Here is a 15,017-nt window from a genome sequence, read left to right as displayed (position 1 = left end):
ACGTGTTACAGAATGAGTCTAATTTTCGAAACCAAAATGGCGGCATGACCTGCTTTGGATGCCGCACATTTTCTTTCATTACATCATTCCGTTTTCTGGAGGGAAAAATGTTGCGTTTTCGTTCAGTTCGGGAGTGGGGAAGGCCGTTCCGCGGGTACACGACTGCGGTAACCGGGAACAGAGCTGTGGACGACGCGTTAGAGAGGATAACGAAAGGTCGGATCGGCGGCTGGCTGGCGAGTTATGAACAGTTCGTGGGCATCACGGAAGTCAAACATGCACAAGGGAAGGTCACTCAGGTGATGGCAAAATCTGTTAATTTTGTATGATAATAAAGGCACAGTTACTCTCGCTTTTGTCAGTTTTTTTCTGGTAAACTTGAATTTTTTGGCCAATGGATTATCAAATATTAAAACAGAATCGAGTACCTCTCTTGACATAATTTATGTTCATTTTTTATAACTGATAAGTCCATGTGATAAATACGTTTATACCGAGGAGGTTTAAAAACATTATTTAATCACCTTGTTTATACTACCGAATAAATCTCCCATGCATATTTTGCCTTAGTCTTGTGTTGAAGAAGAAAAAAATTTGTCTTTGCTGCATTTGTTGTTATAATTTCAAATTATATGTAGCATTAATTTTTGTGCGCGCCTGTAAGTGCATACCTTGCAAATGATTATGAATTTTTTGATAATTTGTGGTCTTTTCCCAAAGTGTGAAAATGATAAAACATCCATAACGTTAACTCTCTTACATTTTTTATAGGCTGAAGAGAACTTCATGGCTGCCAGGACACAGGTGAAACTAATCAGGGAGGCGGTCGAGTCTCTACAACAGGACATGAACGCCTGTCGGGACAAAATGGACCGCGTCCAGCGTGGGGAACCGCGGTACCTCGAGCTCGCCACGGAGGAACACAACCTCATACAGGAGCTACAGAAGGCCCGGGCCAGGTACGGCCTGTTGGAGGACCTGGAACGAGACAACTTCGCGCTGTTGCAAGCTGCCGTACGGTCGAGCCACGAGAAGGAACGGGCGCGGACGGAGAGGACGAAGAACTGGTCCATCATCGGCTCCGTCACCGGCGCCATCATCGGGATTGTCGGGTCCACGGCGGTCAATCGGAGCAGGATGAAAGAACTCAGGTCACTTATACTGGACACGAAGGACAACGGAGGGATAACACCCGAGATTGCGGAGAAAATAACGGCAACGGGAGAACAATACAAACAGATCCAAGGATCACTACAGGAAGTCAAAACTCTACTAAACAACTCAGAAACAACGACAACAACAACAGATGCAGAAAAGGGAGACGTCAGATATCTGGCTACGTTGATTCAAGAACAAGACAAGAAACTTGATGCAAGAATACAGTCAATTCACAATGCAATAAAAGAAGGAGATGTGGCAATAAATGCACGGTTAAACAGGATAGGGAAGCTAGTGTCTAGTAGAGGTAGTGTAGGGGGTACTGCTGCGGTAGGGGTGTCGGAAGAGGTACAGGAACTGATCGAAGCCACACAGAAGAAACTGGAATGGCAGATCCGAATAAACACCCTCTCCACGGTAGTGTTCGTCTACGCAGCCTTCGCTCTGACGCTACCCATCCTACAGAATATCTTTAGAGGCCCATGATTGGTCATGAAAAAGCTAGGGGCAAAAATTTTGTAGTTTGCTTTTTGTTTGCAGGTATGTAGTAAGACTAATTGAAGCAGTTGTAGGTTGTGAGGTTCACGAAAGGTGCTTTGTTTGCAGTACATATTGTAATGTTCACATGTATTTGTAAGTCAGGAATTTTAGCACACATTCAATGTAGTGCTTTTTAAGAACAATATTCAGAGCTGAGGTGTTGTTATCATGGGAAAATGTTTTGTATAGCACCGGAACTTCAGAGTCTCAGACAAAACTCAACCATGACAGTGATTAAATCACAAAAACAAAATAGAAGTGTAGTTTCAATGCATTTGCCCTTAAATAAATATAGGAATCACGAAGGAGAGCTGTGTAGAAGTAAAGAAAGGTGTTATTTTGCAAAGAAAATCAGATTATTTGAATGTGGCTTCATAAATGTGTATTTTTTACAAAATGCCTGAAGCCCAAAGCTCCCAAGTTTTTGGGATCATTTTTTGTGTAGAGCCAAAGAGATTTATAGAGTTAGAAAAGGTATCCTTCATTCCTTGCAATGTATATCTAGTAATAACACTCATGTGAAGTGTCATGTTCATGACAAGATACTTCTCTATTGATCTCTTTACAAGTCATGCCATGGGAACTGATTATGTGTATAGAGTCTAATCATGTCATATTCATGTTGATGTTTTTTTATTCAAAGAAACATCAAATAATACAAAGAAATGGACGACGACAAAGTGACGGCGGACTCAAATTATACACAACTTATATTCTCGCCGCCACTTGTACAATGTAGAAAATAGAATATTCATGTTGCAATTTATGTAAGACTTCTCTTAATGTTTCATTGGAATACATGTATTATAAACTTGAATCAGAATGCAGTATCTATACCTTGGAAACATTTCTGAGAAATGTAAAAAGAGGTCTGTTTCATTCCATTTCATTTCATTTCATTGTGTATTTTGTATCCAGAGATATAGATAATCAGCAATGCATATGAGTCTGCAATAATTCTGTTATGTATTTAGAGAGTGAGAAAAAATCAAATACCAGTCCGGTAATTTTTGCCTTGTGGCAGATGTGTTCTTATGTGTATAATTAACTAGAATTTTTCACTCCGCAAATGTTTTTTTCACGCAAGTTGATTTTTAGACCAACTAGTTTTCTGTATGTCATAAACACCAATCAAGGGACCATACAAAACACTTGTATTGACACTTCTTCATAATTCACGAACAAAATAAAAACAGCACAAGAATTTTATCATAAGACAGTTTCTTTATTCCGTAAAGCACTGGTTTTGGAAGCATTAGCGGAAAGCTTTCTTAGAGCTTTACTGTGTTGCAGTGCTGTGATATTGTTTATAACTACAATCACAAAAAACAGCACTGATAGCAAAGTATGCTCTAGACGATTAGAGTTATCAGTTGATGTACACATAACAACAACGGATGTTCGTTCACACGGCTATAAGGCACATGCCATCTGTCTTTGTCTAACGAAGAATTACTTCTGCTTAGGATGCCCAACTAGTAAATGGCCATTTGTGAAGACACCAAGTTCTGTAACCTTGCCATCTATGGAGTCAAATTTTTAGTATGGAATGCGTCGAGTTACTCTCATCATTCTATTGTACATGCAGTACAAATAATAAAATGCATACAGAAGTTACTGTAATACAATGTACAGTATACACGATGTCCTATACAATTCTTCCAGATACTCTGCATATTGCAAGTAACGATTTTAACAGAAAGTAGGTATTCAAAGTTGTATTCAAAATGCATGCTCTTACATGAATATTATCTATCACAGAAAAAAGGATCGAACCTGAAATAAAATCAACGCACCCATACAAATCATTGATAAGGTGTTGTAAATAGCTATCAAAGAATTTGCCCATTTTTAGACAATCATTTTTTCACCATACAAAATAGCCACATCTTTTGCACAACGTGTATATACTATATTCATTCCTTGTTTTACAACATCGTTATTCTTTGGGCAAGAACTTGCAGCAAGCATGCTGATAAAGTATAATGTCACACTGGCTCGCAGTATTAAAAGTATTGTAGTTCATATAATTACAACCTTTGTTCAAGCTGAAAAAGTTTTTGGAAAGCCATTAATTGTAAAGCTGCCCCTTGGAAAATACATATTATATTTGATTGAAGCTTGCATAATAATCTTATACTTTATTGAAGCTTGCGTAACAATGCTTGTATAAAATCCAGCTCTTGCTGTCTTGACATAACTGCCTAAGCAGCCAGGCCCATGGTCTTCAGGTACTCTTTACGGGCGTCCTTCTCGTCAGCCGGACGGTTGTACGGGGTCCACACCGGCTCTCCGACAAACAGACGCATCGCCTTGATGTAGTTCTGAATGGTAAAAGAAGCATTATCAACAACAGAGAGGAACTGTTAGTCTGTATAACGCAAACTCCAGCTGTCCGGGGATTTCTGTCCCCTCCCCATGGCTATGCGGTTACAGGGTGGCAAGCCGTTACAGGAGCTTGATTGAGTTCAGGCTACTTTGCTGTCTGTGGCATAAATTTATAACATTGAAAAATTCACCTTCTAGTACAGTAAACCTATTTAACATCTCTATGGCCATCATTCCCTTACCTACATGTATACGGTATCTAATTTTCAGGACATTAGCGAGGTCTAAAGGTCAGGCTATTAGCTAGCAGGGCGCCAGGGTGTCTTTTGGACGCCCTACACAAAGAAAACAAGGAAACTGGACACCCTTCTTTTGCAGATGACACCCAGAGGACATCCTGTATTCCATTACATACACATGCACATGTGTTCTCACACACGCACTCACTGCGAAATGGACCATTCTACAAACAAGACAGTTGAACAGCATGTAAATTGATTGACATGCAATACAACTATAAATCCTAGCTCAAAGTCTGCTAAAGCTACCTTCTCGTCCAGAGTGAAGCGATGGTAGATGCCTGCGGGGAGGACGATCATGTCTCCCTTCTCCAGCTCGATGCGGATCCACTTGTCGTCCTTGTCGCGAACGTCGAAGTATCCGCTCCCTCCCACACAGTACCTGATCTCTTCATCCAGATGGAGGTGCTCCTCAAAAAACGACTTGATCTAGGGAATTAGAAGTGGCAACAATATTCTGAAATACTGTAAGCAGTACAAAATATGCCTAGCACAATATTCATTCAAAAGAAATCAAAATTTATCATCAAAAGTAGATTTGTTACACATTGTAACAGACATGATACCACTTCACCTCATCACATCTGCTTGGAGATTATCAATTTGCCAGATTTGAGTAAGCCCAACACATGGCATGCTGATAAAACTCCTTTAGAGGAAGACACAATTTTAGATTTCTCCTTGTTTCAAAGCTCAAACATGACCAAGTGGAGTAGTTTGACATCATAGCTGACTTAGACTCTTTCTTTTTCATGTAAGCATGTATTTCTGAGATGGATCAAGAGAAGTCTACAAGACCCATACTGTATTCAACCTGTAGTTCTTGATTTGTTAACTGTAACTGTAACGGTCACTAGTCAACTGCTAAAACTTCATCATTGCAAATACTTTATCAATAATATTTGAGACAGTGATGTTTGTTCCCAACCAAAGGCTCCCTTTTTCCCCCAACCGCTTTAATCACCAACCGCAATAGTAAATGGATTTGCAGTACCTTCTGTTCATAGTTGGGCAGCTTTTCCGGGGTGATTTCGATGAGGTCGTCGTAGGTGTACCCTCGGTCCTTCCTAATGCCAGCCAGCGTTTCATCGTCTTCATTTCCGGACAGCTGTGGGGTGAGGGAGGAATAGATGAATACTGTGGATTCATTTATTTTTGCAGGGACTTCATTTTGCAGAAGGAGGGGAAGGAGTATTTCCCTGTGTTGAAACACTAGAGGTGAGTAGATAGTAGATACAGACTCCTGGCTCCCGGGATCGAATCCGGGCCTGCCAGTCCACAGGCCACACGACTTAACCACTAGGCTAAAATTTCTAGACCAGTTAGACTGGTCAGTTGGAGGCGCTTGAACCCCACTGTTACACTACTCCCCCTTTTCTTAATTTTTAAGATTCATCCTCGAATCTCTGAGTTCAATATCTCTGTGCGGCACATTTTGCCAGGCTCACAGGGTCGATGTGGGAACCAGTGAAACACTAGAGGCAAGTAGAAACAGACTCCTGGCTCCCGGGGATTGAACCCAGGCCCGCCAGTCCACAGGTCGCATGCCTTAACCACTAGGCTAAAAGGACTAGACCAGTTAGACTGGTCAGTTGGAGGTGCTTGAACCCTACTATTACAGTGTTTTACAGTTTGCAGTAAAACAATTCTGTAGTAGTAATGCAATGGTAAAGCCTATTTGCAGTCTCATGGTTTCGCAGTGGACAGGTCATGATCACCATGAACATTTCAAGATAGATACAATCTGAAACTTCACCCCAAAGGCGTTTTTCTATAAGAACTCAGTGATTTTACCAAAGGGAGTGAAGTTTTATTTCTAGTATAGTAGTAATATCTCCCCATGTTAATCAAAGTATGGCCAAAACGGCACTTTTTCTCGACAAAGACAAACATGTGTTTGTGTGACTTGATGACATTTTCTAGAAGTCCCATAGAAGTGGTCAGACTGGTTGTTTAGAAAACGTGGTGGGTCATCTAAGGTCACATGCACATGCCATGATAGCCATATGCATCAAAAATGTGTTTCAAGTTCATTATTCTTAGGTTCCTTGTCAAGTTATTTCTTCACACACTTATGTTACATCAACTTTGGTGGCTCCCAAGGACTTGTCATCTTTTTCAAAATTCCAAATGTTGTTTTTCAATGTTAGCATGTACTGTAGCATCATTTCACGTTTTACATTTTGCTTCTTATAGACCACATGTGGTCATTTGTGCATTTATCCCATCTGGGCAGGAATATATGCAATAAAAACTTATTCATGCATAAATAAAATTATGAATGAGTAAAGGGGTGTGTGGAAAACACTTTAAAACATTTAATACCAACCTAAGTCTTTAAAACTTTAAAACTTAAAACTGTGAACGTCACAACACACCTGTTGTGAGTTTAAAGGTCACACTAACGATACTAAAATGTCCAAACTACAACCCAACATAATTAGATTAAATTCTTCACCCTCCAGTAAAGGACCCCGATCTTTTTGAGCTGGTCCAGTTCGACGGGTTGGAGCGGGTCCGTCATGTGTGGACAGCGCTGGTCCGCGTCAGAATCATCCATGTACCACGAACGAACCATCTCGGCTCAGATATCTAACGATTTGTGACAGAAAAAATGGTCTAAATCGTGGGAAACAAACTGCAAATTTGTCACAAGGTATGGACTGGTACTGTTACTGTAACCTATGACCTGGACTGGCGCATCGCAATAATGAAGGGGTGGATCAAAAGATACTTTTTTTTACGTTAACATTTAAAAAAAATTATCCTTGTATCGTCATTATCATATCTTCGGTGTAGTCAATTTTCTAATTCAATTTACTATCTATTGAGAGAGAAATAACGTGCATCCTGTCAAGAAAATACGAAATGATTACTGGAAGCTAAAGGCGACATCTAGCGATTTAGATACAAAGTGTCATAATTTATGATGGACTTGAGACGAACAGGTGCTGCTGTGACTGGACTTTAGAGACTTTGAACTTGACTGTGTGATTATAAGATAACGGAAAAGTAACAAACAGGCACGGGTATGAGCTAACAGATATTACCACCAACTCAATATCAAAGTTCATAGGGCCTTTGAAATTAATCTCCAAGCAGATCCAACGGTTGCAAAGACCGTATCCAACTGGCAGAAGAAATTTTTATTGCAACCGGTTGGATACGGTCTTTGCAACCGTTGGATCTTCTTGGAGATTACTTTGAAATATCGAAAGCGTAAAAGAAAATGTGTGAAATATCAAGGAGGTTTAATCAAGTTAAACCTCCTTGGAAATATGCAGAACACTAGTAAAACATCCGAGGAACAGCCTTCGGAGTTCCTCTCCATATTATCGAGAAAAGATACCAACAGTTACACAAGAAACTAATGTCTAACGTTACTGCGAATATAAAGCTTTTAGTGTGCCCGTCCGTTAGATCTCTCAGATGCCATCTAACTTTTTTTTATCAAAAAGGTTTTTGAGTTGGAACTAAAATGCATGAAGCCCCTAAACTAGTGAGTGTAAGTTGATTGAAATATGAAATAACAATTGCAAAGCAACGTTATCAAGAAGCGGAATTTTGACCAAAAAGTGTGATTTGAATTGATGATTAAGAGACTTCGACTTAAATGAAATATTTCTAACCTGTCTAGTGAAATGCCAACCAACACATGAAAGAAAACAAAGAAACTGACGAAAAAACGTTTGTGAAAATACAATTCACTGTCAACAAATGTCAAGTCATATCTTTGTGGATTGGACAACGTTAGCTTATCAGTATTAGTATGCTACAATGAGATATATCTTATCAAACCCTCCTTGCAGAGTACAAACTTCCTTGAATTGAAGTGTGCAGCGTCGGAAGCGAATCTTCAAAGTCCAGGTAAGCAGCGACACCTAGCGGTTCTAAAAGCCTGCATTTTTTCACCAACCGGTTGTACAAGTAATAATTACACGTTTCTTTGTGGCGGTGAAATAGATCGTGCATAACGTAGAAAAGACCAAAAAGTCATAACACAGCTGTACGAATGGTACTTTGGGAACATTTTGAATACCACACAAATAGTCGTTTGTAATTTCACCTTGTGGCTTTGGTATTGCCTGGAAAAGGGAATCCCTGTCCCAGCCGACGCTGTTCTGTTTCCTATCTGTATGACCCATGTTACTGTACCTCAAATAAATAGTTTGCATAATATGTAATGATAATTGCATATTTTATTATATGGAAGACTTTAAGTTTTTAATTTGTATAGTAAGAGGTTATTTTTTGTCGATAACATGGATTTATATGATGTAAATTTGTTTAGGAGTTGGTTGCTGAAGGGGGGAGTGGTGAGAGACGTAACAGCCTGTTCAGCTTCTTTAGAAGGTGTTTCCGGTCGGGTCTGAGTGAGGGGCCAGGATTTCTGGTCAATGTTTGGAGCGCTCTCTCTCAGCTCTCTCCCTCTGTAGACCACTGGATTTAGATGTCAGCCGGCTCCCTTGGCATGCACTTGGTTGGTAAATAGCCTAACCTTGGAGATACGGGCTTGAAACATCGATTTTTCACGTCGGCAGCTCAGGGGAGGTAAGTGAATTCCCAAATTCCCACGTGTGCTATGCAAGAAACTCAGCTTTCATCAATATATAAAAGTGGGGAGGGCGCGACCTTATGAAACATAAAAGTTTTCCAGAAGTTCCTCAAAGGAGTGGACAGGATATGTGATGAAGTCAGGCTGTTAAGTGGGAAGGAAAGACCACAGGGACGACGTAGAATTGAGGTATGTGCTTTTGGGTGTTGTAAAAAAAACAGCCCTGTTTTAGTGCTTGAGGCGGGCGGCCCTACCTATCTTTCAGACCGCCTACATGTTGTGACGAGCACGCAAGCAATTATCTAGTAGAAAAACTAGCCTCACAACGGATATGCGTAGACATAACCGGAATCAGTCTATTGTTTTCTTCTTCCAGGGCTCAGACTGAGTAGGAAGTGGTGTTTCTCGTGGGTTGGAAGTCAAACCGAACCCTTTTCCTGTGAATGTTTTAAAGCCGGGAATCGAACCAGGGACCGGTCATACTTACCAGAGAGAAACCTACATACACCCATGTCGATGTTGTGAGCTGTTTTACGTCCAACTACCTCAGGGATTGAAGAACTGAAGCTTTCAAGAACGTGCAAAGAGAGTCGTGTTGAAGACTACAGAAAAAATGTGGGCTACACTAGCCTGCTGCGTGCTATTTCTAGGTAAGTGTTTTAGGTTGTAGTTTTTGAACACAGCTGGACATATTTTTTGGCTGGGATAATTTGGCGCTGCCGAGGATTCTGCAGAGCTCTAGAGTCTAGGCTTCAGTTGGGGTGATCCTGGGTTGAGTACAGACGGGGAAGGGTGCCCCAGACCCCGCTTTACATGCTTCTCAGCCCGCCTGGCATAACTCGACTGTACAAACACTTTTTTTGGTACGCTGGAAATGGTGGAAAATTAGTTTATTTTACACTGGGAATGACGGAATTCCTGGCATTCTTTACCTCCAGGGCATTGTCTCTAGGATTGTTGATAGCTTTTTCTAGTTCTCAGTTGTTCAAGCCTTTTGCAAGTTGTTTGATGTGAGGGACCAGCGCAAATTGGCTTGTATACGAACTTGGAAACTTGAGCCCAAATCAGGGGACCGCTCACTTTGACACTGGTATATATTTAATCCTGAAATCCAAGATGGCGGCTAGGAAGACACCACTAAAAAAATTTCCCCAAAGCAAAACATTTTTTCAAGTGGACCAGCTTTATCTATACAATGCCTCTTGTGGATTCATATGCATTTCAATTGATTTACAAGCCTTTGTTCTAAGTGATGAGGCAAATTCCCGAGTAATTTTGCAAAGTGGAACAGCAAATCTTTTATTCTGTAGTCAAAGTGTGAAGTTCTGATTGTGTTAATTTTGGAAGGTATCTTCCAATTCGCACCCCCTTCTAATAGTTGTTAGATGTTTGAAAACATTGTTTTAGGTTTTACCTTTGTTTTTGTTCTCGTGACCAAATAAGGGGGAATTGGATGATTTAATCAAATCATCGGGGAGATAGTGTTGGCCAGATTATGTATGCATTGCTTCGTTACATCAGAACCCAGCCTTCTGGAAAAGTGGTGTTTTTTTCCGCCACATTTAGAGGCTGCGGCAAAATCGTTGACCTCGAACTTAACAAATGTATTTACCAGACATAACAGCAAAAAAACTTGCACAAAGAAGTTACGCTCCACAGCTAATTTTTAGTTTTACATGTAGAGTGTTGTGAAAATAACAGGACATGTTCGTAACTTGTGATTAACCTTACACAATGCAAAATGTCTATGAAACAGAAACAGGAAGAATTTCAGCCTTTTTTTCTATTAAGACATGAAATTCTTAAACATCAACTGAAATACGCTGAGTCTAAGTGTACAGTACCCCACCCTAGTAGTAGGCAAAGTGCTATATACCTCAGACACTGTTTGTAAATGTACCTAAAACGGAAGGCGTGTGTATTTATAGAAATGTTTCAGTGCACTCATGTTTGTATTGGGCTCTCCTTATAGTAAATCATGTGTCGCCAACTCTGGCATTCAATTTTTGCTTTCAAAAAGGCAAGAACATAGTCCATTCGGAAACACATTCATTTGGCTTGTGTATGTATACTGTAGGTGTTGCCAGCTAGACAAGTGTATTGGAATGATTAGCACGATCGCCTAGAGTTTGTGCCAGAGATTTGTTTGTATTGGGCTCTCCTTATAGTAAATCATGCGTCGCCGACTCTGGCATTCAATTTTTGCATTCAAAAAGGCAAGAACATTGTCTATTCTAAAGTCTGGGAAACACATTCATTTGGCTTACAATGTATATATTTTATAGGTGTTGCCAGCCAGACATGTGTATTGGAATGATTAGCACGATCGTCTAGAGTTTGTGCCAGAGATTTGTTACGCAGGGCAAACTCAGCAATCAGGAGTGCCAGTGCGTGTGTGGGGTCATAAGCAGTATGATTGGCTATCTCATTTACACCCAAATGTCCCATTCAAACAGACTGTTTACCCAGTAAAACACAAGGTCTCCCCAAGGATCAAACTTCCACCTACAGCTTTGAGTATGCGTAATCTGTTAGGAGATGTGTATCGGGGCGCTAAATACGCCGACGTCGGCTCTATTCTCGTGTACTTCTGTCGTTCTATTATGGATGTGTAATCGGTATCGTTGACCGACATGAGAATCGAAGGAAAGACAGGATATTTTGCAAAGAAACGAGATCAAAGGAGAGGAGAAAGCTCAAGCAATTGACCTAGATATCGTTTGTTGAGAGAGAGTCCTCCTATGGTGATGGTACAGAACATCTGTTCTTATCTAAAACATACCTTGTACATGTTGTGGCCATTACTTAATGGCGTTAGCATGTTGTGTAAGGCCAGGTGGAGAGATTCATTTGCATGTCTGTAAACACACTCAAATGCAATCAGCAGGGTGATAATTGTAATGTTAAAGTGGCACAAATGTGTATTTGCTCTCTCTCTTTCGATTTTGGTGTATTGTAATCTCCAAGCAGATCTATTGGTGGCAATGACAGTATCCAACTGGCAAAAGGTGTATTTGCTTGGTAGCCAGTTGGATACTGTCATTGCCACCAATAGATCTGCTTGGAGATTAGGTGTATTGCACTTTAATCATTCTTTCAACCTCTGTTCTCTTTGGTATTTCTCCAATGATTTTTCAAGCAGGGGTTTGCTAGCCATGTAAAATAAAATTTGCACATTTTCCTAAGGTTTTAATCTAAATTATGACAAAGTCCCTCTCTCTCAAGTAAACTGATGACAGGTGAAACTGATTGTTGTTTACAAGACAATTCTGTTCAAACCGTTTCACCCCAATTTTTTTCTCTCTGAGGGATTTTTGTATTCGAGCTATGCGAAGGCCAGACTTGTCGGACTTGTGTCAAAAGCCCCATAACCCCAGGTGTCGATATATCGCTGTCGTGTTTGCGTTGAAAAATCTATAGAAGGTGGATTTTGCGGGTAGAGTGGCCGTGAGAGTACTTTAAGAGGGTCGGTAGAATGTAAAGGAGTTATAGCTAACACAAAGGGAGACTTAAACTGTTTGTAAGATTATGCCAAGACTATTTAGGGCAGTGCAATACACCACTAACTAATGCTTCACAGCAGAAAACTGGTCTTGCAAGTAGATTGAGCGTTTCAACCCCTTCGGGCATATCGTCTTGTTGATTCATTTCGCCGACCTCAGAAAACGTGTGGGCAGGAATTTGCAAAACCGCAAAAAAGTAGGCGGCAACACTGAGTAATAACATTTAACAACCGCACCTGTATGACTTCAACAATAGTCGGATATGTCCTTTTATGGAAGACTGCGTTTTGGGGTACTTGAGGAGTGGGTTCACACTTCTGAATATCTGGATCTCATTAAGAAATGCACCCAGGTGTCAACAAGTGCTAACAAGCTGAGAAAAAAGGGTCCCTTTCACAGTGGGGCCCCAACAAGCTCCTGGGCACCCTGGAGAAACCTGGCCAGACCTGGAAGACATTTTCTCACAGTCTTAGAGGTCACAACCTTGTGGTAACATTCAATCAAGACTGGGAAGCCTTGTCTTCTTGGGTTCCACCCTCTTTTTGTACATTAGAAAGTGGATGGTCGGATTTTAGTATTGTAAGACATTTCTAATAGCACTGAATATCAGTTGACTGTGTTAAAATGTTGAACGTTATTCTCGATCTCGGACTTGTTTCGTTCTATATTTTGTCTTCAGAATTTGTTAGAAGTTCCTGTTGTTGAAGTAAGCACTGTGGTTGACTTTGCTTAGAAAATAAATATTTGCAGATCAGAAAAGGCCCTTATATCAACTTTGAAAGGACTGTCTCTTCAGTAGAGTTATTCACTGGTAGAAAAAATTGTTGATATAACAGATATTTCAAGTAGTGCTCCTTTTACTTTTTAGCAAGAAAATCGAGAAGCAAAAAAATGCTTTATGAACTGTTTTTCATCTCAATTGTGATTCTCCAGTCAATAAAGCAAAAAGATACTCATATCAGTGTTTCCGCCAGAGGGGCGTCTTCCCGTCAAATGACGGCCTTATGTCGCTTTGGACGGCCTGAACTCAGACATAGGCCGTCCTCTTTTAAAAAAAAGACAAACTAAATGCCGAGAAATCGGGAAAAAAATACGAGAGGTCGGCATAATTTCTTTGTTTTTCTTTGTTACTGCGGGCGTGGGGACGCTCTATATCGTTGGACATTCACACTCTTTTGTTTGTAGCTATTGTTGAGCTTGCGAAGAATCGATGTCGGTGCCTTTGGCATACTGTGATCTCATTAAAAACCCGTTTTTCAAGACTCAATCGAAGAAAGTCATCGAAGAAAACAAGGAAAAACGTAAACAAACCAAGAATTTCGCCCGTGCATTTCAGCCTCTACGTCGTGATTTGCCGCGATTCGCCGTGATTCGCCATCATTTCTGACCGTATTCGACACAATATATATTCCTTTGAATGTTTTTCCGTGAAAATTCTCCAAATGTACCGTAGATAAACCGTTTTTTTCGCTATGAATTCACATAAGTCGAGTTGCAACCTGGCCCGTCCCGGGCCGTCCGCCATGTTTTTAAGCTCATTGATATGCAAGGTTCTAAGCGCTGATTGGTCCGCGTCCTTAAATCTGTGCTCTGATTGGTTGACGGCAAGATGTCACGTGACTACAGGGCGGGAAAACCTCTTTACACTTCAGACGTTTCTGGTCAATATAGATCGCATTTTGTGAAGATTGAAGCAGTATTATAGCGACCTTCGTAACAAATTGATTTTGAAAAATTAACAAAGTTTTTTCTGATCACAACATTCAGTTACTTTTCCTGGTCAATTAATTTTCGCGGTATGGTCAATTAATTTTCGCGGTACGGTCAATTAATTTTCGCGGTACGGCCCTCCCCAAGTGGACGGCCTCTCAGTCGCGGTCTGGCGGAAACACTGACTCATATTCCGACATGCATTGAAATCAAGAGCCAACTAAATGCTTGGAAAAATCCTCTTTTTACCCTTCATCTTTGCTTATAAAGCCCCTTTATCTTTGCTTATAAAGAGTCTTTACTTAGCCATTGCTTGACCTTTGACACTAAGATACTGTACCTAAAATCCAGGTATGTGGAAATTATACCCCTTCTACACAAAAGCCTTGGATCAGGACTTCCGTACTTTAGACCTATCAAACACAAGACCTTCCAATATATCTAAGAGATAAGTTATCGCGCATCTTCCGCTAATGAGGGAGGGATTTAGAAGATACCGCGATGTACGTAATGATAGTTTTTGCGTTACCAAAGTAAAGGGAGGGAGCAAAGAGTCGTAAATCTTGGAAAGGGCTGTTTGAGGTCAATCAGCAAATATTTGGGAGTTGAGATCAAAGTGCGGGAAGCCGACGGGATGGACAGAAATGAACGGAACAACCCCCGTCTTACCTGGAACTGTGTTGTCTCCGTAGTTACTGTAGGGTGTGCTGATGTTTAGCATAGGAAACCTTGCTGTTTTCATAACAATAGGAAGAAGGGTATGAAAACAAAATTCATAACATACCATTGTGTAACTGTAAGAGATAGCACTGATGATAAAGGAAGGACGCATTGTTTTGTGGTATCTATCTGTTCCTAAATCTGGAAAGGAGTATTTCAGAGTTCTTTTCAGAGTGCTGGAGTTGACAAAATACTGGATGCTAG

General features: G+C 40.5%; 3 protein-coding genes across 6 annotated transcripts in view; 2 read left to right on the top strand and 1 right to left on the bottom strand.

The window, feature by feature from the left end:
- The first annotated feature begins 8 nt into the window (after positions 1-8).
- Positions 9-2,907, top strand: LOC136435546 (mitochondrial potassium channel-like). The gene is made up of 2 exons (XM_066429139.1): positions 9-299; positions 772-2,907. Exons 1-2 carry the CDS (start codon positions 45-47, stop codon positions 1,642-1,644), a joined length of 1,128 nt encoding a protein of 375 aa, XP_066285236.1. The 5' UTR covers positions 9-44; the 3' UTR covers positions 1,645-2,907.
- Positions 2,903-6,995, bottom strand: LOC136435547 (acireductone dioxygenase). The gene is made up of 4 exons (XM_066429140.1): positions 6,784-6,995; positions 5,320-5,433; positions 4,575-4,754; positions 2,903-4,022 (listed from the first exon to the last, which is right to left on the bottom strand). The coding sequence occupies exons 1-4, from the start codon at positions 6,901-6,903 to the stop codon at positions 3,903-3,905; spliced, it is 534 nt and encodes a 177-aa protein (XP_066285237.1). The 5' UTR covers positions 6,904-6,995; the 3' UTR covers positions 2,903-3,902.
- A 1,667-nt stretch (positions 6,996-8,662) lies between these two features.
- Positions 8,663-15,017, top strand: part of LOC136435544 (laminin subunit beta-1-like) — a 62,930-nt gene continuing 56,575 nt past the window's right edge. For 3 of the 4 annotated variants that reach the window (XM_066429134.1, XM_066429135.1, XM_066429133.1), the window contains exons 1-2: positions 8,663-8,876; positions 9,257-9,530. In XM_066429134.1, coding sequence (XP_066285231.1) covers positions 9,494-9,530 — 37 coding nt within the window. In that variant the 5' untranslated portion in view covers positions 8,663-8,876; positions 9,257-9,493. The remainder of the gene's footprint in view (positions 8,877-9,256; positions 9,531-15,017) is intronic. The other variant, XM_066429136.1, reaches the window with a different exon arrangement.

This window comes from Branchiostoma lanceolatum, chromosome 5 (assembly GCF_035083965.1).
Source record: "Branchiostoma lanceolatum isolate klBraLanc5 chromosome 5, klBraLanc5.hap2, whole genome shotgun sequence".
Lineage (NCBI taxonomy): Eukaryota > Metazoa > Chordata > Leptocardii > Amphioxiformes > Branchiostomatidae > Branchiostoma > Branchiostoma lanceolatum.
The sequence above is the reverse complement of the archived record's forward strand: the minus strand, read 5'-3'. Positions and strand labels throughout refer to the sequence as shown.